Source organism: Malania oleifera, chromosome 13 (genome assembly GCF_029873635.1).
Source record: "Malania oleifera isolate guangnan ecotype guangnan chromosome 13, ASM2987363v1, whole genome shotgun sequence".
In the NCBI taxonomy this organism is placed as follows: Eukaryota; Viridiplantae; Streptophyta; class Magnoliopsida; order Santalales; family Ximeniaceae; genus Malania; species Malania oleifera.
Window position 1 is genome coordinate 7708650 of NC_080429.1, and position 24358 is coordinate 7733007.

Genomic DNA, 24358 nt, shown 5'->3' on the forward strand with positions numbered 1-24358 from the left:
TGTCCATACAATTCATCAAGAGGCAGAGGATCCACACGAGTTGTCACGGACATGATAAAGGGATCATATTCGGTCCCTAAACCTGCAAGCAAATAGGAGATAGTTTCATAATTATTTAAAGGTTGTTCGACAACAACAAGAGTATCAATAAGAACTTTCATTTTTTGGAAGTACGCGGATATGGTAGAGGATCCTTTCTTCATGGTGGCAAGTTGATAATGAGTGCGAGTAATACGGGCTTGAGATTGAGGGACAAACATTCTTTCAAGAGAGAGCCAGAGATCACGTGAAGTGGTGCAGCCCATGACATGCGAGAGAATGTTTTTGGATAGGGAAGATATGAGGGTATTGAGAATGATTTGGTCTTGTTGGCTCCATAGCTAGAATGATGGATTTGGAATGGCGACAGCGGAAGTTGAGGTAGATGTTGGATTGGGTATGGTGGAAGGGGGAGGAGGATTGATGTCATCAACAAAGCCATAGACATGTTGGCCACGTAGATAGGGAGTGATCTGAGCATGCCAGAGGAAGAAATTTTAGTGGGTTAATTTGATGTGAGTAGATGATGAATATTGGTGAGGCTAGCAATAGGAATAGAGGTGGAATTTGGGGATGGCCGTGGGTGAGTTTCAGTAGAAGATGGTGATGAGGATACAGGGTTGTCCATTGGAACATAAGAAAGACGTAAGTCTTGGTGGCTTTGATACCAAGTTTGAATACACAAATATTGGTATATTATCTCCTCACATATTGCAGGAGTTTACATTACTATATATAGAATGCAAACAGAGGAGTTTGTTACAAGAGATTGTGATTAGATATACTAGATTACAGTAGAATATTTAAATACAAAAAATTGTTGAGATATCTTCATTATTTGAATTTAAGAGGTTGTTGAAATATCTTCATTATTTGAATTTAAATTGCTATTGTGATCAGTTTCGGAATCCTTAGAGATAGTTTCAACAAAATCCTTAACACTTTACATATTTCTAATAATTTCATTTGATATGTAATAAGAAATGAATAATTGTATGATAAAATTTACAAATAATTATTTTTAATTTTGAATTTGTAAAAATTTTAGCTTATTATTTATTTTTAATAATAATATAATTTTTTTAAAATTGATTGTACTAATTTAATTAATTTATTTGTAAAAATAAACATTTTCCGCAAGCCAAATGTTTGCATTTTCTTTAGCTTTTTTAGCTTCTTTGAATTTGAACTTCAGACACCAAGTGAAGACGGAGAAGGTACCACTACCACTGCATTTTGTATGGTATTAACGAAAAAGTAAATAACACCAAAGAGTATGGTGTTATTTACCATGTGGATACGTACTTGTATAAGACCTTTTAAAAAAAATTAATGTCTAGCTATTTAAAATTTGGAAAAAAAAAAATCTATACAAATTTTAAAAAATTGAAATGAGATTTTTCATAACTATTTCATAAGTCAAAGATAGAGATATGCATTTTACAACAAAATAAGAGTGCCCCATCCAATAAAATGACATCACAGATCTTTTGTTTATCAAATACATTTATAAACTTAAACGTCAAATCTTAAGTTTAAATTTGTATAATTTAAATTTACAAGAGTGCAACACTAGGAACTACCGAGAACCAACAGAAATCAAAACAGTAATTATGAAGACAGGTTTTGACCAACACACCAAACAGAAACATTACGCCAATATATATATATATATGAAAGAAACCCATAACCAGAAACAGCCACTGCTAGGTCAAAACTTGAATTTACAGAAATCCAGTTCTATACAGGATAGATGGCCTCTGGAAAACCCCACTTAAAGCACCAGCTTTACATTCCCTCCATTACATCGTTTCTTTTTTAATATATATATATATATATACACATACATATATAGTCTCTTTTCCTCTCTTTCACTATATACATGACAGCTGAGAAAGATGAGAATCCCTTCACTGTGCAGCTTCTGATCTTCTGATGAGCAACGTCACTTTACGGACCAGCAAAATTTTGTCAACACCATGTTCCAACCGTAGCTCACAGATTGTTGCCCTTTATCCTGGCATTTTGCGTGTTTGAGGTCAGAAAACATTGTGCAGAGAGAACAAGAAATATCCCAGTGAAACATTAATAGTTCAAGTATTAAGAGGCAGCAGGAAACAAATCTCTTTTCCCTACCCCAATCGAGTACTGCACTTAGATAGATCCTCGTTAAGGAATTTATCTAAACCACCACAGGTAGCCTTCTCGGAGTCAATCTCACAAGATGAAAGCAGCCTTCTCTGCATCAATATAAATAAAGAACAGTAAGTACCATACAAATAAAGTGACGAAGCAAATTATGAACTAAACTAATAAGTTGGCTTTATACTTTTTCTCCCCTCCCTGTTCTGAGGGGACAACCCAACCTATGAAAGAAATCAGTCCATCACCAGGGAACACGTTCAAAAACAATTGAATCAAAATATGTTCCATTCAGATGCCAGATTTGAATGTGTTCATGGTGTGAGTATGATCATATTATTTCGTTTTGCTTCAGACATCAGATGTGAATATCAAAATCTTGGATAGAGTTGACTGTCTGGGACAAATCATCCCACAAGGAGAAACTAAACTGACAGCCTTCACTTTACAAGAAACCACAAGAAATTAATGGCATATGCTCAAGCAATGTCAACAAAGTAATAAAAATGATCATTGTGCTGGTTTAATGGGTACTTTGTAAATTGTGCCAATACGCAAAATTGATCAGAAATACTAAAGAAAAATTGACCAGAAATACTAAAGACCGTATATACAAGACAAAGATTCAATCTGAAGGTACCAAACAAAAGAGTTAATTGTAGAAAGAACCGGGATATGACTGCTTCCCCAAATGCATATGCTTAAGCATAACTTTTTGGATCATCAGAAGGATCATAGCTGTCACATTTGTTAAGTCAGATTAACCCAAAGACTAAGATACAAAGAATCAATGTTTTAAAAGGCTCAATCAAGGCGAGCCTCTAGATTGCCTTGAGGCACAAGGCATGCCTAAAATATGTTGAGGCTCAACCTTCCCAAAATACTTGAGGCTTGTATCTTACGTATTGGAAATTTTGGACTTTGTAATGTTATACCTATCTTTTTTCACAATTTACTTAATGAATTCACGTTAGCAATTTTTGAATGGTCAACAAGTAGTCCGCAAATTATGTTTGATTATTTAAAGATTATATTTTTAATTTTCTTAAAATTTTATTTATTTTAAAAATAAATGTAATTTATTTACATATTTTAATCTAAAAGAAAAAATATTCTCAAAAGGCTACTGTCCCAAGGCCTTAAAACTTAAGCCTCATCTCTAAAGGGTAAAAACGCCTAATGTTACGCATTCACCTTTTAAAACATAGCTAAGAATCGAATCCAAAATGTGTGTTAAGCTTAACACTCCCCTCCTCCCCCACAAAATATTTACAACCCTATCTGGCCCATGGGGAGCAAACAAATTGTACTTAAATGAGTGCAGAAATACACAGAACAAAATCCAGCGTGACATACATAATGGTGAAACACAGGTCAAATCAGGGGCAAAAATGTATGCCAAGCCAATCAAGAATCTTTGGTTCTGATCAGTGGAATTTTTCATACTTGAACACTGAAGAATTTACCAGGTCAACACTGTGGGACATATGGATTGGTGAGTCCAGTAGACACTATTGCAACCAAGATCCGAATATATATGGCACATTTCTACAAAAATTTAAACCACAAGCATAACACATACTTTCATCCTGAGGCAATACCAGTGGATGTTTCTACCCGAAAGGTGCATCAACCACAATAGCTAATACCCAACTGCAAACAAAAGTAAAACAAAAGCCAAGAGGAAAGGGCACTTACATGATCCTCAAAATCAGGGCTGGACAGATTAATGGAAAGGTTTCTCATCAACAATAATACCTGCACAGAAACCCACAAATATAAGTTCACAAATAAAAATATCTTTAAGGTTAAAATTAAAATTTCTAATTCTGAAATCAAGATGATGCAACAATGACCAAAGAACTCATTCACTAACTAGGAAGAATACCAAACAACCTCTCGGCCACTAGCCCACTCATCCCCTTTCCCTCAAGCCCCAAAAAACCCAGAGAAATTTATTTTTTGTATTTCCTTTTCTTCTTCCTCTACATAAGAAGTCTGAGCCAAGAAATATTGTTAGCCCCGTCAGCTACACTATCTTGGTTTATATGTTTTGATGATATTAACCTATTTGTTGTCTCTAGTATTTTTCATCCTTGCAGATCTTATCTAGTATAGGTACAAGTGTCAAATACACAGAGGTACCAAATCAAAAGCAAAGATCAGACCTAGTAGGCATCAAATAGAAAAGATCGGAAGGATACTGATTCAGAAGCACCAAAGCACATCCCGGAGTTTTTATTGTGTATAAATTAATTGTAATAAGAGTTGTGTGAGTGTGTGCGTATTATAACTCTTGCGGTGTGTGTCTTGCATGATTTCTGAGTAAGAGTTGAGTCATTGCATAAGCATACTAGGACACATGAGCATATAGGATCTGCACAAAAGTAACAAACTCACAATTCATAGTTTTTAAAGTAAAAACAAAGAAGTTGTCAAAATAATCCTATACTCAATTAAGTTTTCAAAATGGGACAAGTGTTAAGTAATATATGAGTTATAAACATTTTCAAAACTCGGTCTCGATTTTACAAAACTAGCTTTACATCCTAAAGTCCTAAAAGTCAAACATATTTTCAATAAAGAACATACTAAGCATATAAGATATCGAAACGAGTTTTCAAATATGTTTTCATAAAACAAGATATCTTATATTTATAGGGAAACTCATTTGGATAAGTTTTAATCTTCATTAGACTCAATATATTTTCATATACTTTTGTCCAAGAATGTTTTAAGTCATTAAAACGCTTTTTGACAAAGAAAAACAAAGCAATCGTCACTACCGTAGTGCAGCCTTGAGTCCTAAACACCTTGGGTATTTTGGGCATAACTTTTTTTAGAAAAGTCCAAATGGGACGATCATGGTGTCCCTGGAAAGCTAAGACAAAATTCCACAACTTTCATTTTTATGACTTTTTCTGATTCAAGGACCTCATCGACGAACACAGGGGATTCGTCGACGAGTCCAACGGGCAAAGTGATGCTAACGGGCGGAAAATGACTAGTTTGTCAAATAAAATATCTTTTCTTCCCCCCAACATCTAGTTAACGGCTCCTAAAGCTCTTGGGCTATAAATACAAGATATTAGACTTGTATTAACATGGTTTTGAAGGCTTTTGATCATTTTTAGTGAAAAATATTTTTACACCAAAACCTAAGCACCTAGCACTTTGCATTGTTGTTCTTCATTCACAAGTGTTCATTCTCTCTTACTCTTTAATTGTGTTTGATTCATTACTTGAGAGATAGTGTGAGGTTTTCTTTGTATTTAATATTTACTCATTTGAGGAGCATCATATTATATTTTTATCATCTTCTTGTAAAGTTCTTTGTGGACCATTTGGTGAAAGTTCTTTGTGAACCGAAGAGGCTCTTGGTGAGCGGGTAGGAATTTGTTCCCAACTTATAAGGCTGCTCCGCCGGTGAAGGAGATCGTATATAAAGTTGGTCTCAAGGCGTGGATGTATGATTGGTGCCAAACCACGTAAAAATACCAGTGTTGTTCTTTCTCTCCCTTACACTCTTTATTTTATATCTTGTACATGATTTATATTTATATCGCGATATAATTTCTTGTATCTTGTCAAAAGTTTTTATTTTGTAGAAGAATACATATTTCGTGAAAAGAATCTATTCACCCCCCCTCTAGACTATATACTCCCGGGTTGGGACATCTAACAAGTGGTATCAGAACAAGGCCCTTGTATTTTCAGAGTAAAATCCAGAGCGTAAAAGATCAAATGGAGTATTCGATGAGCACCTCTTCATATGGACGATCCATTTATCAACAACCGATGTTCGACGGTTCAAACTAACACGCGTGGAAAAATCAAATGTCCGTATTCATTCAAGCATATGACTTGGATTTGTGGGAGATCATCTCCAAAGGAGACTTCTCAATCACAAAGAAAAATGAGGATATTCCAAAGACTATATTGGAACAATCACCAAGCAAAAAAAAGTTAGTTGAACTAAATTTTAAAGCAAAGCATATTATTCTTTGTGGTTTAAATGATGATGTACATAGTAATATTTGTGAATGTCAAACCGCAAAAGAAATGTGGGATGTACTTGAAAACATCTATGGAAACACATCACAAAATGAACAGTCAAAAATTTGCAAGTTAGTTAGAGAATACGAAATATTTAACTTAAATGATGGTGAAGAAATTTCTTCCATGCTCACTCGGTTCACACGTCTCATAAATAACTTAAAAGCATTTGGTAGAATTTATTCATTAGAAGATTATATTCAAAAAATTCTCCAATCTTTACCTAAGTCATCTATGACCATTGAAAAAGTAATAAATCTAGAAAAACCTAAGATAGAAAATGGTTTTGTCTTAGAATCATCTTATACTAATCAACAAGAAATAATTGAAGATAATGATATTGTATTCTTTACAAGAGAAGTTAAGAAACTTTTAAGTAAAAGAACGCAACAAAAAGAAAAAGAAGAGTCATGCATTGAATGTTGTGATTGTACAAACTCTAGGCATGAGATGATAAATTGCCCTCTAAATCAAAATGAAGAAAATTTTCTAAATGGGGATCATAATGCCATAAATGATGCAACTTGGGATCAAATCGATGGATTAGCCACTGATGATGAAAATGAGAAAGAAGCACATCCTTGCTTCATGGCTAACGAACAAGAAGATGAAGTAAGTTCGGATGAGAAGGATTATGCACCTTCATATGATGAAATTGTGAATAGTTGTGTTAAATTGTTTGATGAATTACTTTTAGTAAAAAGGAAGAACAAAAATGTTGAGAAAGAGCTTGCTTTGTCAAAACAAATGAAATTTTCTTTGAAAGAAGAAAATAAATCCCTTAAAAGGATAAATGAAGAGTTTGTTTTAAATTCTCAAAAAGAGCATAAAACTTTGAAAGAAAAGATAGAAAATTTGGAAGGAAAATTGTCAAAATCCAAAGGCAAGGAACCTTATCTTTATTCTATCTTGAAAGAAGAAAATTGCTCTTTAAAAAGGGAAAATGAGGAGCTTATGGAAAAAGCTCAAAAAGACCATGAAATTCTTCAAGGGGAAGCAGGAATTTTGAAAAATAAAATTGAAAATATTTTAAAAGAAAATAATCTCTTAAAAAACAAAGTTGAAAATCATGGTAAAATCATAAGAGGAAAAGAAAACATAAATAAATCTTTGAAAGTTAAGAAAAATAATGTTTCTAAAAAGAATTCAAAATCCTCTTATAAATCACAAGGTTATGCCTCAACAAGCAAAAATAATGCAAATAAGTCAAGATCCTCACATGAAAACAAGATTTGTCTATATTGTGAAAGAAATAGTCAGGTTAGATATTTTTGTCCATTTAGAGGAGTTAGAGGCAAAGAAAGAAAAATGGAATGGGTTGTGAAGAAAAATCTATTGGGACCCAAGGAGGAATGGATGCCAAAAGGAAACATATGAGCTCTTTGAATTGTTTCCTTAGGACCTAGGATTAGGAATTAGGTTTAGGTAGATTTAAACCCCACCTAGGTAAAAGTATTTAATGAGCGAAAAATCCCAAATTTTGAATTGTTTAAATTACTTTGTTGGAAACTTCTGAAAAACATGTCAATATTGATGAGTTCAAATTATAAAACCAATGTGATGCTTTAATTGTATATGTCATTATCAAATGGTTCCTTTTTGAAAATGTTGGCTATTATTTATGGGATAAATAGCATGTGCTTTAAGTTTATTAAATGGAAATACCTTATTTTTCTCATATATATTTCTAAGGTTTTGAATTTAAGTTCAAAGACATACTATGATAGGTAAATCCATCTCTTATGGAAAAGAGATGTATTTCTTAGTCACATAATTCGTTTTGATGATATATGCACTTTTTGAATACATGGTAGAATATCCAAACATAGCATTCATGAATTGAGTTTTAGTAAAAATAATCATAACAACAAGTGACATTCTAAAATGAAGCATTTATTTGTGATATCATATGTTTAAGGAATACCTTCCCATTAGTGGCAAAATAGGAGAACATGTCACCTATTTTCTAAGAGCATTGTCAAATAAAACCAAGTTAACTGAAAATGTATATTTTCCTCCTTCTACTTGATCTCATGCCATGATTCACGATTTACATCTTGTGTTAAATTCATTAACAAATCATGGGTTATATTTGCATGATATCTTAAAAGAAATTTTTTTACTCATACGATTCTTGTTAGGTTATAAGGGGTAATAATATTTTAAAAGCTTAAATAGTGTTTTGTGCTTAAAATTTTAAATTTTAGTAAACATTATTATTATACTAAGAACCTTAGGAAAATCAAGCCAATATGAGAACTTTAGTAAAACATCCAATCTATTTCACTTAATATATATGTATCATTATGATTGGTTATTATATGATAGTATTGGTTATTGCATACTTAAGTAAACCCCCTAAATGGACAAAGGATCTTAACTAGTTAAATAATTTTTTAAATGTATATGTTTTTGTATGAATATCTTAAAATATAGTATATTTTATCAATCATACAAAATTGAGTTTTTGCGAATTAATTATAAACTTTGCACATATAACCCTAAACTCATCTTGAAGCTTAAATGATTAATATATTCAAAAAGATCATAAAATTTTTGTGCTTGAGTTGTATAATTGAAGGGAAGTAGCAAATTTAAAGTTCATCCAATAAATACTTCAGTGTATTGTGCTTATTTTGGAAATATCTTTTTTTTTTTTTTATATATATATAGGATGCTTCATGTGAACTGAACGCTTACTATCCATTACTTTCTAAACGTTATATTATTTGATGAATAGTTTATATTGATTGAATAGACTGAACTACATGCTTGATTTGAACATAATCTACTTGGTCGATGCAGATTTGTGCATTGCAAGCTGGTAGTTGACTAGGGTCTGGCATGTTGAATTCATTGATCTATTTTAGACATACATGGTAGTTAGTCAACTGAAATTATGACTTCATAAGACTTATTTTTTAAATTCTAAATACTTTTGAAAGTCTTATGCAGTATTAGTATGGTGACCAAGTTGAACTTAGTATTTTAACCTTAAGTGATCACTTAGACTGGTTCATGTACATTGTCATTAATGAATATTTATAAATGATGCATGATAAAAAGATCATTTGCATGAAGATTCATTGGTAATTATAAGTCTTTGCATGTTAAACGATCATCGCTTGAAATCCACTGCATGTGGGTTGAACTTTATGAATTTTTTATAATGCATGCTGAATAATTGAATAGGTAGTGGTACATGTTGAATCCTAAACATTGTACGCTATATTGAAAAACATGCAAAATTTTCAATAATCCTTTGAATTTTCCTAGAATGCTCTAAATTATACACATGCTCTTTACCAAGTTGTTTAGACACATTTACCATGCTTAAATTATAAGCATGAATATTTTGTGCTTATTTTGAAAATGTTCATTCTTGAATGATCATTGAATGATTGATCTACAACAAATGGTTTAACTTCTGAATCATCATTCATAAGTTTGGAAGGAAGTCAATCTTAGCACCCAAAATTATGGTATATGTGTTTAGCACACACTCACCTCACCACCATGGAAACTAGTCTTAATAGGCTCTTAGAGTATTTTTAAGATAAATGATTAGCACCTCTCTTTTTTATGATGATCAAAGGGCGAGAAGATATTTGAAGTTATCAATGGGGATAAGATTTATGGTGTTATATATGTGAGGGAAAACATGATGTATGTGTGGGGGAAAATATGGAATGCATGTTAAAAGTTCAAATGAACATGAATTATTTTTATACCTCATATGCATATAGTAAGGGGGGGACAAATTATAAATATCATTTAACAATATGCATAAATTGAGGGGGAGCGCATAAATTAAGGGGGAGCTTTAAAACATACCTCATATAAAACACCAATGGTTTGTCATCATCAAAAAGGGGGATAATGTTAGCCTTAGAGACTACGTAAGCTTAATTGTCTTGTTTTGATGATAACAACTCATTAGTAGTTCTAAGTAAGATTATCTTTGCACAATAAGCCTTAATAAGAACAAACACAAATGTAAAGATTAAGTAGATTCTTAAAAGGTTATACATCATCAAAAAGGGGGAGAATGTTAGCCCTATCAGCTACACTATCTTGGTTTATATGTTTTGATGATATTAAACTATCTGTTGTCTCTAGTATTTTCCATCCTCGCAGATCTTATCTAATATAGGTACAAGTGTCAAATACACAGAGGTACCAAATCAAAAGCAAAGATCAGACCTAGTAGACATCAAATAGAAAAGATCGGAAGGACACTGACTCAGAAGCACCAAAGCACATCTCGGAGTTTTTATTGTGTATAAATTAATTGTAATAAAGGTTGTGTGAGTGAGTGCGTATTGTAACTATTGCGCGGTGTGTCTTGCATGATTTCTGAGTAAGAGTTGAGTCATTGCATAAGCATACTAGGACACATGAGCATATAGGATCTGCACAAAAGTAACAAACTCACAATTCATAGTTTTCAAAGTAAAAACAAAGAGGTTGTCAAAATAATCCTATACTCAATTAAGTTTTCAAAATGGGACAAGTGTTAGGTAATATATGAGTAATAAACATTTTCAAAACTCAGTCTCGATTTTACAAAACTAGCTTTACGTCCTAAAGTCCTAAAAGTCAAGCATATTTTCAATAAAGAACATACTAAGCATATAAGATATCGAAACGAGTTTTCAAATATGTTTTCATAAAACAAGATATCTTATATTTATAGGGAAACTTATTTGGACAAGTTTTAATCTTCATTAGACTCAATATATTTTCATATACTTTTGTCCAAAAATGTTTTAATTCATTAAAACGCTTTTTGACAAAGAAAAACAAAGCAATCGTCACTACCGTAGTGCAGCTTTGAGTCCTAAACACCTTGGGTATTTTGGGCATAACTTTTTCTAGAAAAGTCTAAATGGGACAATCAGGGTGTCCCTGGAAAGCCAAGACAAAATTCCAAAACTTTCATTTTTATGACTTTTTCTGATTCAGGGACCTCGTCGACGAACACAGGGGATTCGTCGACGAGTCCAACGGGCAAAGTGACGCTAACGGGCGGAAAACGACTAGTTTATCAAATAAAATATCTTTTCTTCCCCCCAACGGCTAGTTAACGGCTCCTAAGGCTCTTGGGCTATAAATACAAGATATTAGACTTGTATTAACATGGTTTTGAAGGCTTTTGATCATTTTTAGTGAAAAATATTTTTACACCAAAACCTAGCACCTAGCACTTTGCATTGTTGTTCTTCATTCACAAGTGTTCATTCTCTCTTGCTCTTTAATTGTGTTTGATTCATTACTTGAGAGATAGTGTGAGGTTTTCTTTGTATTTAATATTTACTTATTTGAGGAGCATCATATTATATTTCTATCATCTTCTTGTAAAGTTCTTTGTGGACCATTTGGTGAAGGTTCTTTGTGAACCGAAGAGGCTCTTGGTGAGCGGGTAGGAATTTGTTCCTAACTTGTAAGGCTTCTCCGCCGGTGAAGGAGATCGTATAGTGGAATCCTTGAGTTGGTCTCAAGGCGTGGATGTAGGCTTGGTGCCGAGCGACGTAAAAATACCGGTGTTGTTCTTTCTCTCCCTTACACTCTTTATTTTATATCTTGTGCATGATTTATATTTATATTGCGATATAATTTCTTATATCTTGCCAAGAGTTTTTATTTTGTAGAAGAATACATATTCCAGGAAAAGAGTCGATTCACCCCCCCTCTAGACTATATATTCCCGGGCTGGGACATCTAACAAATATGTCAAGCAAAATGTCATATGATAGATACATACTGAACAAACCAAAAATTGATGTGAGACATGTCACAAAAGGAACAGGCAACTACAAATTAAATATTTTAACATCCAAACCTCAGGGTAAAATATGAACTCATACAGAATTCAAATCTTGGAGGCCAAGCAATAAAAAACCCCCAAAATGAATCAAAGTGGGACTTTCCTTAAATATAATTCCTGGAAAGAAGAAGTAAAAATGAAAATTATCAAATTTCTTAGACTTGTTGGAATTCCAAATCCCTAAACAACTCATATGGATACAATTGTTTGGCTGTAACATATACTTTGTGTCCTGCATTGGGATACTAGAACAGTAAGAACCTAGAACACATCCTCTTCCCATCAACGAAACAAAACAAAGAAACACCTTTTAAAACCTATGAAATTCATTTTTAAAAGTTAGCTACACAAGAAGCTGAGCTTGGCCACCACAAGGCAACACAATATGAAATGCAAGGGCTTCTCCGAGCCCTCCAAACTACCACAAAGAAAAAGTAAAAGTGAAAACATCACAAGCAGAGAATTTTTTTAACAAAAAATGACAACCAAAAGAAAATAACATTTTTTCCAAATGAGATATTTTCTTGGAAAACAAGTAAATAAATATTTTTTTTAGTGAGATACTCTACACCGAAGCTAGCTCAGAAACATTAAGGGTCCTTTCAGTTGCGAAAAACAGTAAGGTTGCTCGTTTGTAACCAGTTGGTCATAACTCATAAGTTCAAATCTAAGGAAACAGTATCTCTACATAAAAGTCGGGGTAAGCATGTGTATACTGTAAGGACCCTCTCCTTACCCTCACAAAGGACGGGCAGCCTTATGGCCTAGAGATGCCCTTTAGATGCGGAGAACAATTTTCATTTTACATTTTAGTTTTTCAAAGAATTACACAAATGCTTAGCTAATTTTTCAGTTTTACATCATTTGTATGCAAAAAATAAAAAATAAAAGAAATTTTGGCGCTATTTGCTTGTAGAAATAGTTCTTTTTATTTTCAAAATTTTAAAAAATTATCAAAAAGCCACCTTGTTTTCCGATCTTCAAAATTTGTGTGGAAAAGTTAGAGAACATGTTTTTATTATTTTCTAGATTTTTTATTTCTTATTCTATGTTTGGGAGTGAAATTCAGATCTTGGATTTAAATTTGTGAGGATTACAACAAAATATGGTATAAAATTATATTGAATTTTTTTCTAAATTCATACAAATCAAATCCAAGTCCCAAAATCCATGATCTCAAATATTACTTTAGAAAACTTTTTAAAAAATTAAAACAAGTCATCTTTTTTGTAATCTAAAATAAAAATAATAAACTGTTTTGCATAACTAAACAAACTCTTCATTTTCTACAGCTTTAACACAAACATTGAAAAACTAAAAACCAAGTTAGAATTTTTACAATTCTTCAGAAAAATAAAAATGGAAAATGAAAATATTTTCCACAACTAAATGGACTCTTTAAGTTTAGCTCAAATTTCAAAGACATAATACTTTAAGAAAAAAACGTTACTCCAATCTGCTTTCAGTTCATACATATGTGGCCTAAGCAAAATTTAACTTTAAAGCACTAAAAATTACAATGAATACTTGCTTTAAAAAGAGAGAACACTTAATAAACTTCAAAAGTGGACAAAATAAAAGTCAAATAGATTTTTTTTAACTAGGATGGTAGATCGTTTATCATGTGAGGATTGTAAAGCTCGAGAGAAAGTTTAACCACACAACATAGAGTTTTAGGGTTACATATGTGTTAAAAAAGGAAGAGAAAGGATTAAATAAATCAGTGTATGAGAATTAGATGGTGAAACCTAAAGAGAGAAAACATAGTAAAATTTAAAGGTAAAATGATCAAAGACGATAATTGGACTAAAGAGGATGGTGTAAACAGAAGCACTCTTTGGAGTAGGTTAGGATACTCTATTAAAAAAACAGCAAAAGAGATTTTCAGTGAGCCAAGAGGAAGATTCTTGAATAGAAAAGAAAGTTGATGGAAGGATCAAATTTAAAAAAAAAAAAAAAAAACCGTAAAAACAAAAAGAATTTGGTATAAAACATGACAAAAATGTAGAAATATGGATAACTTTAAAAAGTATAAAGAGACAGAAAAGACGCAAAAAAGGTTGCTAGTGAAGTTAAACAGAGATCATTTAATAATTTGTATGATAAATTAGATACGAAAAGAAGGGGAAAGAAATATATTTAAACTTGTTAGAGCTAGAGAAAGAAAAAGTAAGAATTTAGGTATTGTAAAATGCATAAAGAGCGAGGAGGATATTGCATTGGTTAAGGAATAAGACATAAAAAAACGATAGCAAAGTTACTTTAGTAAGCTATTTAATGAAAACCAAATATAAGGCTTAAATTTAAAATTGACAAATGAGGAAAAGACTTAAATTATGAGATCATTCGCAAGATTAAAGTTAACGAAATTAAGTTTGCACTAAAAAATACGAAAAATGGAAAAGCTATAGGACCAAATAACATCCCAATTGAAGTTTGGAAATGCTTAGGAGATGATGGAATTATATGGTTAATTTATTTATTTAACACAATTATCAAAACTAAGAAAATGCCAAATGAATGAAAGAAAAACACTTTAATACTTATATACAAAAATAAAGGAGATATTATAGTAACTATTGGGGAATTAAACTTATGAGTCATATGATGAAACTGTGGGAAATGGTAGTTGAACAAAGATTAAGACTAGAGACGAAATTTTCAGAAAATCAATTTGGTTTTATGCCTAGGAGATCTACTACAAAAGCTAGATATCTTTTAAGAAGATTAATGGAAAAATTTAGGAAAAAGAAAAGGGATTTGCATATGGTATTTATTGATTTAGAGAAAGCGTATGATAGGGTACCTAGAGCAGTTCTATGGTGGGTTTTAGAAAAAAAAGGTGTATGTAGTAGGTATACTGATGTCATTAAGGATATGCACGATAATTCAATACCTAGTGTAAGGACTATAGGTGGAGAGACTAGAGAATTTCCAATCAAAATTGGTGTACATTAAGGATCTGCTTTGAGCTCTTATCCTTTTGTCTTAGTTATGGATCAACTTATTAGGAATATCCAAACTAGGGTTCCATGGCGTATATTGTCTACAGATGATATTGTATTGATTAATGAAACTAGGGATGGAGAAGAGGCTAAGTTAGAATTACGGAGAGAAGCATTAGAATCTTAAGGCTTTAGGATAAGTAGAAATAAGACAGAATGTATGAAATGAAATTTCAATATTAGTAGGAGGACTATTAAAGATAAAGTTAAACTTGATGATGTATAAATAAATAACACCTACAGATTTCAATACCATGGGTCTATTATGCAAGTTGAAGGAGAAATTGAAGAGGATGTAATGCATAAAATTAAAGCTGGTTGGGTAAAATGGAGAAGTGTTTCAACTGTACTTTATGATCATAAAATACCCTTAAAATTAAAAGGAAAATTTTATAGGACGTATATAAGACATACCATATGGATCAAAATGTTGGACAATTAAGAAACAACATATCCAAAAAGTGAAAGTTGTCGAGATGAGAATGCTTAGATGGATGACTGGTATAACATTGAAAAATAAATTAAAAAATGAATATATTCGCAGTAAGTTGCGTCTAACTCTTATAGAAGATAAAATAAGGGGGGGACAACTCAGATGGTTTGGGCATTTGCAACGTAAGTCATATAGTGCGCCAGTGAGGAAGAGTGAGTTAGTTGTCGTGAGGGATGGTAGAAGGGATGGGGGTAAACCTAAAATAATTTGGAATGAGATGGTAAAGATTTAATAGCCTTAAATTTGTCGAAAGAAATATGATTGCATAAATTGGCGGAAAAGGACTCATTTAACCAACCCCACCTAGTGGGACTTAAGGCTTGGTTTTGTTGTTGTTGAATAAACATCCTTCCTGCACAACTGAAAATAATCAAACCAAAATTCCTACTATTTGCCTCAGACCAAATAACAACTTGATTAGCAAATATGAATGGATTATCAACATCAGACCCAACAAAACTATAAAAACATATACAAAAAGCCAAAATGGTGCATATTTGATAGAAGGCATACTGTTTCAACATCTATTGGATCCATCTTTTTCAGTTTCTGCAAATGACCAGTAACATTTGGGTCAAAGACGCTGCCAATGAAGCTATACACTTGAGCAAAATCCGGTAGAACTGCAACACATGAGAGAGAATTACTGACTGGAGAAAAGTATAAGGTGAATACAGCATTGATACTAATGAAATAAAATTAGCTTACAAACATTTTAAACTCCTCGAGACAGCAAATGCAAGATTAAACTTTATATATACATATATATAGACTACAAGTAAAGGACAAGGTATCCTCCAACAAGAAATGCAACAAAAAGAAAAACATATTACTAATGTAACAAAGCCCTCCAACCTCCTTGCATTTCAGCTAACCACACTCCTCTGAACAAATCAAAGCCATGACATGAGTGAAGCCAAAGAGGTAACCTACTCCAAACCAAATCAAAAGGCATCATCACCCATTAAAGATTCTCTAGTTATACTTAAACCAAAAACACATCTCAAAATGTTGTGCCACAACCAAAGCCCTCAAAACTTCTCAATAAAAAAAAAATTCAAAATGAAAATGGAAAGTGAAAACTTAACTAATAGACCACTACACGGATTCAATGCAAAAATGACAACTCCGCCCGTGACACACTTAATACTAATCTTTTCACACATAATTGGTCTCAAGTTCAGGTAAAGGAGGAGGGTTGCGTTAGGTAGCTGACAGCCAACATAAAACTTATCAAATCATTATGGTAGGCGACTTAAGAAACAGCATATCCAAAACATAAAAGTTGTTGAGATAAGAATGCTTCGATGGATAGGTGGTATAAACGTTAAAAGATAAATTAAGAAATGAACATATTCATGGTAAGTTAGGCGTAACTCTTGTAGATGATAAGATAAGGGAGCAGATAATTTGGACACTTGCAACTTAGGCCACATAGTGCGCCACTGAATTAGTTACTATGAGGGGTAGTAGAAGGGGCATAGGGAGACCTAAATAACTTAGAATGAGATAGGCAGTAAAGATTTAATAGCCTTGAATTTGTCAAAGGAAATTGTCCATGATCACATAAGTTGGCGAAAAAGGATTCATGTAGCCAACCCCACCTAATGGGACTTAAGGCTCCGTTGTTGTTGTTGTTGTTGTATACAACTACATGGATTCAATAAATAGATCTCTTGTTAACTAAGTAAATGATTGACCTTGATTCAACTTCATTACACCTTAGTCCGAACAATTCCAGGTCAGCTTCATTATATAGATCTCTCATTAATTCAGTAAATGAGTGACTTTGATTCAACTATACTACAGCTCAGTCTGAACAACTTGGCATCAGCTTACTAAACATAATGAAAGTCTCACATAACTTAAAAGGATAGCATGCTCACATTTACACATCGGAGAAAGAAGGAAGCAAGGATTTTGTGGTTGTTTGGATTTTGGAGCAGCCCTTTGACCTTGGTCCAGAAGGAGAAACTGAAGATGTATATCAACTTCCACCTCTCTAAGAATGGAAGAAACAGGACGATTTACCATCACCTGAAGATAGAAAAGGCTGGGAGGTTGTTACAGGCATAGGAAGAGAGTTTCCGCAGAATAGGGGTAAGGATCTTGTTCAGGAAGGTTCAAAGCAAAGATGGCACACTAATTTTCTTGCAAAAGAGGAACAAGAAAGGCAGATTCTTGGATTTAATGGAGAATAATGGAGGGGAATCATAGATGACAAAATCCCAGAGGGCCTCAAATTTGAAGGATGTCGGAGAATTTACAGTATGGAGGAGTTGGGAAATCTGCAGCACTAACAAAGGTGGAAGAGAAGGGTAAGGTCCTTGGATGGAAAGCTTTATCAGCCGATGGTGGTGAGTTGAAGAAGGAGAAAGAGAAGGTTGGAGAACAAAAGAAACCAAAACAGGGATGAACTTTTCAATTGCAGTCAGTTGCTTGAGTTTTCATCTGGAAGGAGACCTCAACTTCACACCAGAGGTCCAGAGCCCTTAGAAGGGTGCAGTCATGCGGATAATGGGTGTTTCATTCACAAGGACTGCCCAGCAACCAAGATAAGACCTTGCAGCAGTTGACAGTCTCCTTTCACTTTTGAATCCTAAGCCTCTACCAGATTTTTTGCAGGCTTTTAAGAGTTCTGAGAGAGATGAGGCAGAATCCTAAGCCCCCAACTGGCTTAGTGGGCAAATTGTTAATGATCATAATGTAATACTCAATTTTCGCAACACTCTAGAGAGTGGTTGATGTTTTGTATGGGTTGGCATCCCCTTGATACCTTGCTCCAACAAGATGGATTGAGCTTTACAAAGAGGCTGGCCCCAACAACAGTGAAAAATAACATTACCGCAAAGAGAATCAGTGGCTTCACCAAGTTAGGAGCTCTAGAATGCATAAGGAAGAAGAATCATATTATCGCATGGGGATGGTGTCCACTCTAGAACCCAGAATGTACATTCAGGGAAGTAGAAAGGCTTGAAAATTCAGATGATCCAGTCATTTTAGGGGACATAGATGAAAAAGAAGGTTCTACATGGAATGAATATAGCCAGCAAAGGGAAGATGCACTAGCCAAGGGAAAGTGTTTCACAATTATTCCCAGAAAGTTATGACTGAACCTCTTGAGGTGCCAAGGTGATGCCAGGCTGCCAACAACAAATTCCATACTGGACCTGGACAGTGAAAGCTTTGAAGATCAGGTTTTGAGGTTAGCTCTTAAAAATGAGTCTGTTAGTAAAATACTGTGGGTTCACTAGAAAGTTTTGAAGAGAAGGTTGTGACTTGTGAGATTTTTTAAAGATATGGAGAAAATAAGAAAAGGAGGAAAAGACTTCAAGGAAAAGCACTAGTAGAAGGTTTAGGAAAGGAAACTAAAGAAATTACAGCTTAACATTAATTCTGACAGAAGTGGTAGAAGAAAGGTAGGTTGGTGGAACAGGAGGGAGGGAGCCTCCGGTGTGGTGCCAGGCTGTCAGCAACAAATTCCATACTGGACCTGGACGGTGAAAGCTTTGAAAATCAGGTTTTGATGTTAGTTTTTAAAAAATGTGAGGTCAAGTTGGTAAAATACTGTGGGTTCACTTGAAGGTTTTGAAAAGGAGGTTGTGACTTGCAAGATTTTTTGAAGATATGGAGAAAAGAAGAAAAGAAGATGGGAAGAGACTACAAGGAAAAGCATTAGTAGAAGTTTAAGTAAAGGAAACTTAAGAAATTAGAGCTTAACATTAATTTTGACAGAAGTGGTAGAAGAAAGGTAGGTTGGTGGAACAGGGTTAGAGGGGGCCTCCAATGCCTTTATATTGGAGCAAATCATTTCCTGAAATGTAAGAGAAGGTACGAACTTATAGTGGAGATGAGGACCGAATGGACCAAGCCACTCATGAGTGGCTCGGTAAGAGCACGAGCAAGCTTGTTTATTATATAAATGAGCGATTCTCAAGCCCAATTTTGTGGCTCCTTCAATAAACAAGCCGAACCTCAACATGATTTGGCTCGGCTAGTTTCAGCTTGTGTGTGGCTCAATTATAGGCTCAGTTTGGGCTTGTTTAATAGGCTTGTATTAGGCTCATTAACAAGCTAGTTTAATAAGGTCAATTTAGGCTTGATAGATTGTAGTAGGCTTACAAATAGACCATACAGGAGTGGGTTTATTAAACTCAAATTCCATAATTTGGATCTAGTGATAATGTCATTGCCCAAGGCCAAAGGGTAGCTTCGTGGGGGCAAAAAACTCTCAGTCAATGCTAGTGAGTGTCCCTTTTTACCTTTTTGCCTAACAAAACCACAAGAGCCTCCTGCAGCTCGGAGTAAAAGGTTTTAAAAGAACCAAACCGTTCATGAGCATGTTGAAAGCTTGATTCAGTAAGGGTTTGTGAGCTCGTTCATTTGTATAATAAACAAGCTTGATCAAGTATATTAAAGCTCGGTCTGAATTCAAGCTCGGTTAAAATTTTAATAAACCAGCTTGAGCATGGGAAAGCTACACTCACTCAGCTCGTTTGCAGCCCTAGAAGGAAGATGGATATTATATGCACTCGAGAAACTGAACCAAGCTCAATTAATACTGCAATTGTGAGAAGCAGTTGGGGTGTTTATGGACCGCAAAATTCAAAGGAAAAGGCCTGAATTTTGTGTTTTTTTTGGTGGGCAAAATGATGGGTTCAAGTGACTGTTCACAGAAATGTATGGTGCCAGCAAAGAAAGGAATGGCGAAAAATTGTGGAATGAGCTGCTCTCTCTCAGAGAGATCTTGAATAATTCTTGGTTGCTGGGATGAGATTTTAATTCTTGTAAACTCCTTGATGGACTTATCCCTCTCTGGAAGGTTATTTACCCAGTCAAACTTCAATTGGGAGGAGCATTTCCACAATTCATTTCAAAAATACTATTCAAAAACTTCTCCCAAGTCTAAGAACCAACCAAGCAATCATCATCCTATTTTGTTGGACGGGTGCTTTCAGAATAGAGCCAACACTCTTCAGGATATGTAGCTGAAGGTGGAAGGCTTTAGGGACTTGGTGAAGTGGTGGTAGCAGACAACAAGAGTGGAAGGTTATGGAAGTTATGTAGTGTTGCTAAAATTGAAGGGTTTGAAGATGGAATTGAACAGGCAGTATAAGGAGGTTTCCAAAGATGTTAAGTCAGGAAGGAGAATATTCTTCAGGAAAATATTGGGCTGGATAATAAGGATGAAGCAGAGGAGATGCCTTTTGAAGAAAGGGAGAGAAGATATTTTGTCAAAAAAATAGCTGGCTAATGTTATAGGAATGGAGGAGATCTCATGCAAACAAAACTCAACAAAAATAGAAAAAATTTTCATGATGCGACAAATATCTACAGTGATTTTACTAGCAAGGTGGAAGTAGAGGGAGCTGCATGTAGTGTGAGGAAGATGAAGAAGGGTATTTCTTTTAATTATATAAAAAATATTTACTCAGAATCAACTAGCTAGCTGACTCAATTAGAGGGAGTGAGAGTTGGATGAAATAGGAAATGTGAAGGCCAAATAGCTAGGAAAAGGCTTTCAAAGGGGAGGAAAGATGACCATCAAAGATGGCAATGGGGACAAATCACTAGATCCCAACGGGTTCTTCACCATGGATTTCCTACAAGAAAACTTGGTAGTTGTAAAGAATTATATTCTTAAGGCATTTGTTGAATTTCATGGGAAAGGAAATTTTGTTAATTGATACCAAAGAAAGTAGGAGCTAAGATATTTGCAAGTTAAGTGCAAAGGCATTGACTAGAAGACTAAAGGAAGTAGTTGAAAAGTTGTGAGGCCTTTCCAAAATGCTTTTGTGGAGGGGCAAAAAATTCTTGATGTGACATTAATAGAAAATGAAATACCAGACAGCAAATAGAAGGAAGCAAGGAAATCATTTGCAACTTGGATATGAGGAAAGCATGTGATCATATTTTCTGGAAGTTCCTCATTTACATCTTGGAGAAGATATTCAATCATAGATGGAGTAGGTTGATGTGGACTTGCCTCTCTTCTACCTACTCCATTCTTAAGTCACAAGGCACATTCCGGATTCTTCCACTCTTTAAGGGACATCTAAGGCAGGATCCTCTTTTCTGACTTCTCTTAATATTGGTAATGGAAGTTATTAGCAAAATGCTTATTATGGCAACGGATCATGTGCTTATTAATGAATCTTTATGGGAATGGATACACAACAAAGAAGGGTCATATCACACCTCTTGTTTACAAACAACATTTCTATATTTGTGAAATGGATTATTAATGAAATGTTGAATTTGAGTTGTATTTCATTATGTTTCAAAGCAGAAAATTTGGGCAAAAGTGAGCTTAATCCCATTCTGAAAAGGGTTCCTCCCCCCACCCTCTTTTTCGTTGTTGGGGGTGGAGGGTGTTCCTTTGGCACATGTTTTCACGTGTATGGGAGGAAGACTCCCATTATCCTATCTCAGACCCATTTGGACCAAAATTTAAGGACAAACAAAATTGGGAATCAATGGTAGAAAGGCTCAAAAGAACTTGGCAGGGTGGAAAGAGTGTCTTTTGAAAGGAGGAAGACCCACCCTCATTAAGAGTACACTTTCTAATTTTTTAGTTGACTTCATGTCTCTTTTTTCTATCCCAAGCTCAGTGGCGAGAGACGAGCATAACATTTGTTGAGGTGGGGACCAGTGTAATAGCCCCGTGCTGAGTGCAGGAAAGTTGGAACCATAAATTGAGTTCAACAAGACATAGTTGAGAAAATGAGCTGCAACATGATTACGCGTCAAAGTTGCGTAATTAAGTATTTAAATGCATTAATTATCTTGAGATAATTATCTTAGCTTTGGCCATAAATTTATGATATTTGTGTTTAATTATCGCAGGGCAATGCTTGAGAGCAAAAGGAGGAGGACATTAGGCCATGCAGAATGATGGGCTTAAAAAAATAGAAAAAAAAAATCAAGTGAGCAGGGTCGTGAGGTCCACTCGGATGCATGATGCCGTATGCAACACTGAGAGGAGCCGAAGCTGCCATGCATTAATGAAGCCATGCATGCAACATACAATGAAGCTGGCAGCCAAGCATATTACGTGGGCCGCGTACAAGCATTCAAAGAAGAGACTGGGGCCATGCAAAGTGAAGAGAGCCGTGCGTTGGAGTCCAAGAGAGGCCATGCACATGAAGAAGCATGCTTTTAATGGGCTGGCCGTGAGCTGGGGTTTATTAGGCCTGCCATATGTTGGGCTTGACAGCTGGGAGTGGGCCGTGCGAGAGAAGTGCATGGGCCATGCACTTGGAAGCCGTGGACCGTGCATGCATGCAATTGGTCTTGGGCCCGTGCGCTTGAAAGCTGGCAGAGGGGGTCTCTGCCATGTGCTGGAGCTAAACAAAAGGGATTGAGGGCTTTTGAGAGCATTAATTGTAAAAGGGGAGGCTAGGGTTTTATGGGTGTGCCTTTTAGGGTTTTAGAAATAGGGTCTTTTCCTGGGGAGTAGCGATGCACAGTGTGGTCTTCCTTGGGGGAACCGTGAGCAGCTGTGCACAGGAGCTCCTCACTCCACGGCCATCTCTCTCTCTCTCTCTCTCTCTCTCTCTCTCTCTCCTTTCTCCTTTGCCATTCTAGTCTTTTGCTTTAATGTTATTTTAATTACTTGTTTGGGTTAAATTTCATTGTTAAGTTCAGTTGTTTTTTATCTTATCTTTATTGTCAAGTTGAGTCTATTTTTATTGTTGAAGAACCCCTTTTTTATTAGACTAATTTTTGTTTAAGTGCTCCTTAATTCTCTCTCTCTCTCTCTCTCTCTCTCTCTCTCTCCTTTGCTATTTAGTTCTTTACTTAAATGTTATTTTAATACTTAGGTTGAGTTTATTTTTTTAGTTAATCCAGTGTTGAAGTTAGTTGTTTTTATTGAAGCTATAGTTGGGAGTTATTTTTAATTAAGCCATTGTTAAGCTTAGTTTAGTTTTGTTTAAGATCTTGTTTGGCTTCCTTTATTTAATGGTTTTGCCTGCTCCAGTGTTATTTCTTCAACATTTTGGTTACGTTCATCTTTGGATTAAATCATTTTTTGCTAAGATCTTGTCTGCTTTATTTTTTATTTTTATTATTGAATGGCTCTTTGTTAGATTAATGAACTTGGATTGAGTTATTTGTGATTTAAGATTTTGTTTGGTTTATTTTTTTGTTTAGATTATTATCATGTTGAGTTCATTTGCTATTGAATGTTTTTGCATTTTTGTTGAATTAATGAAATTCTTATCTTGGGTCATTATTTAAATGTTTAGATATCGCGTTGTGGTTGGTTTAATTTCCTTATAGTCATTTTATTAGTCGAATGAACCATTAGATGAATATATTAGTTGTGTTGATTTTTCCGTCTTTTGTTCACCATCATCCGTTTCTTGTCATTTACTTTATGCGTGTTAGGTTCATAGTTTAGGTTCCGCTTTGTTTTAATTTCGCCACAAACTTTCAAAATCCCCAAGAAATTGAATCTAAACCTTGTTCAGTAAACATTTTTCTTATTTTCTTATTTTTGTTTTACACGAGTTTGAAACTGATTTGCATTCCCTGAGTAGACAATCTCGCCTTTTGGGCTAATTATTACACAACATAACTCCTATACTTGGGATAGCCTTTGCCCTGCTCATTTTTAGAGTGAGTCGGGACATTTATGATAGATGTGGAAGAATTTAGAGGAAGGTGTTGGTGACAAAGTACAGGATGGAGAATAACGGATGGGTTACTCAGGAAGCTCGTATTGAGTTGAGGAGCGGAAATATATATATGAAAGGGTTGGGAGAAATTTTTTTAGCAGATTATTATTGAAGT

At 34.4% G+C, this 24358-nt stretch overlaps 1 protein-coding gene across 1 annotated transcript in view; it reads right to left on the reverse strand.

The window, feature by feature from the left end:
• Positions 1-1684: 1684 nt before the first annotated feature.
• The window catches only part of LOC131146520 (protein REVEILLE 6), a 28464-nt gene continuing 5790 nt past the window's right edge, over positions 1685-24358 (reverse strand). Inside the window, exons 6-9 of the mRNA XM_058096152.1 lie at positions 16076-16185; positions 3880-3939; positions 2176-2279; positions 1685-2056 (exon numbers count right to left, since the gene is read on the reverse strand). Of these exons, the coding sequence (XP_057952135.1) occupies positions 2035-2056; positions 2176-2279; positions 3880-3939; positions 16076-16185 (296 nt within the window). The 3' untranslated portion in view covers positions 1685-2034. The remainder of the gene's footprint in view (positions 2057-2175; positions 2280-3879; positions 3940-16075; positions 16186-24358) is intronic.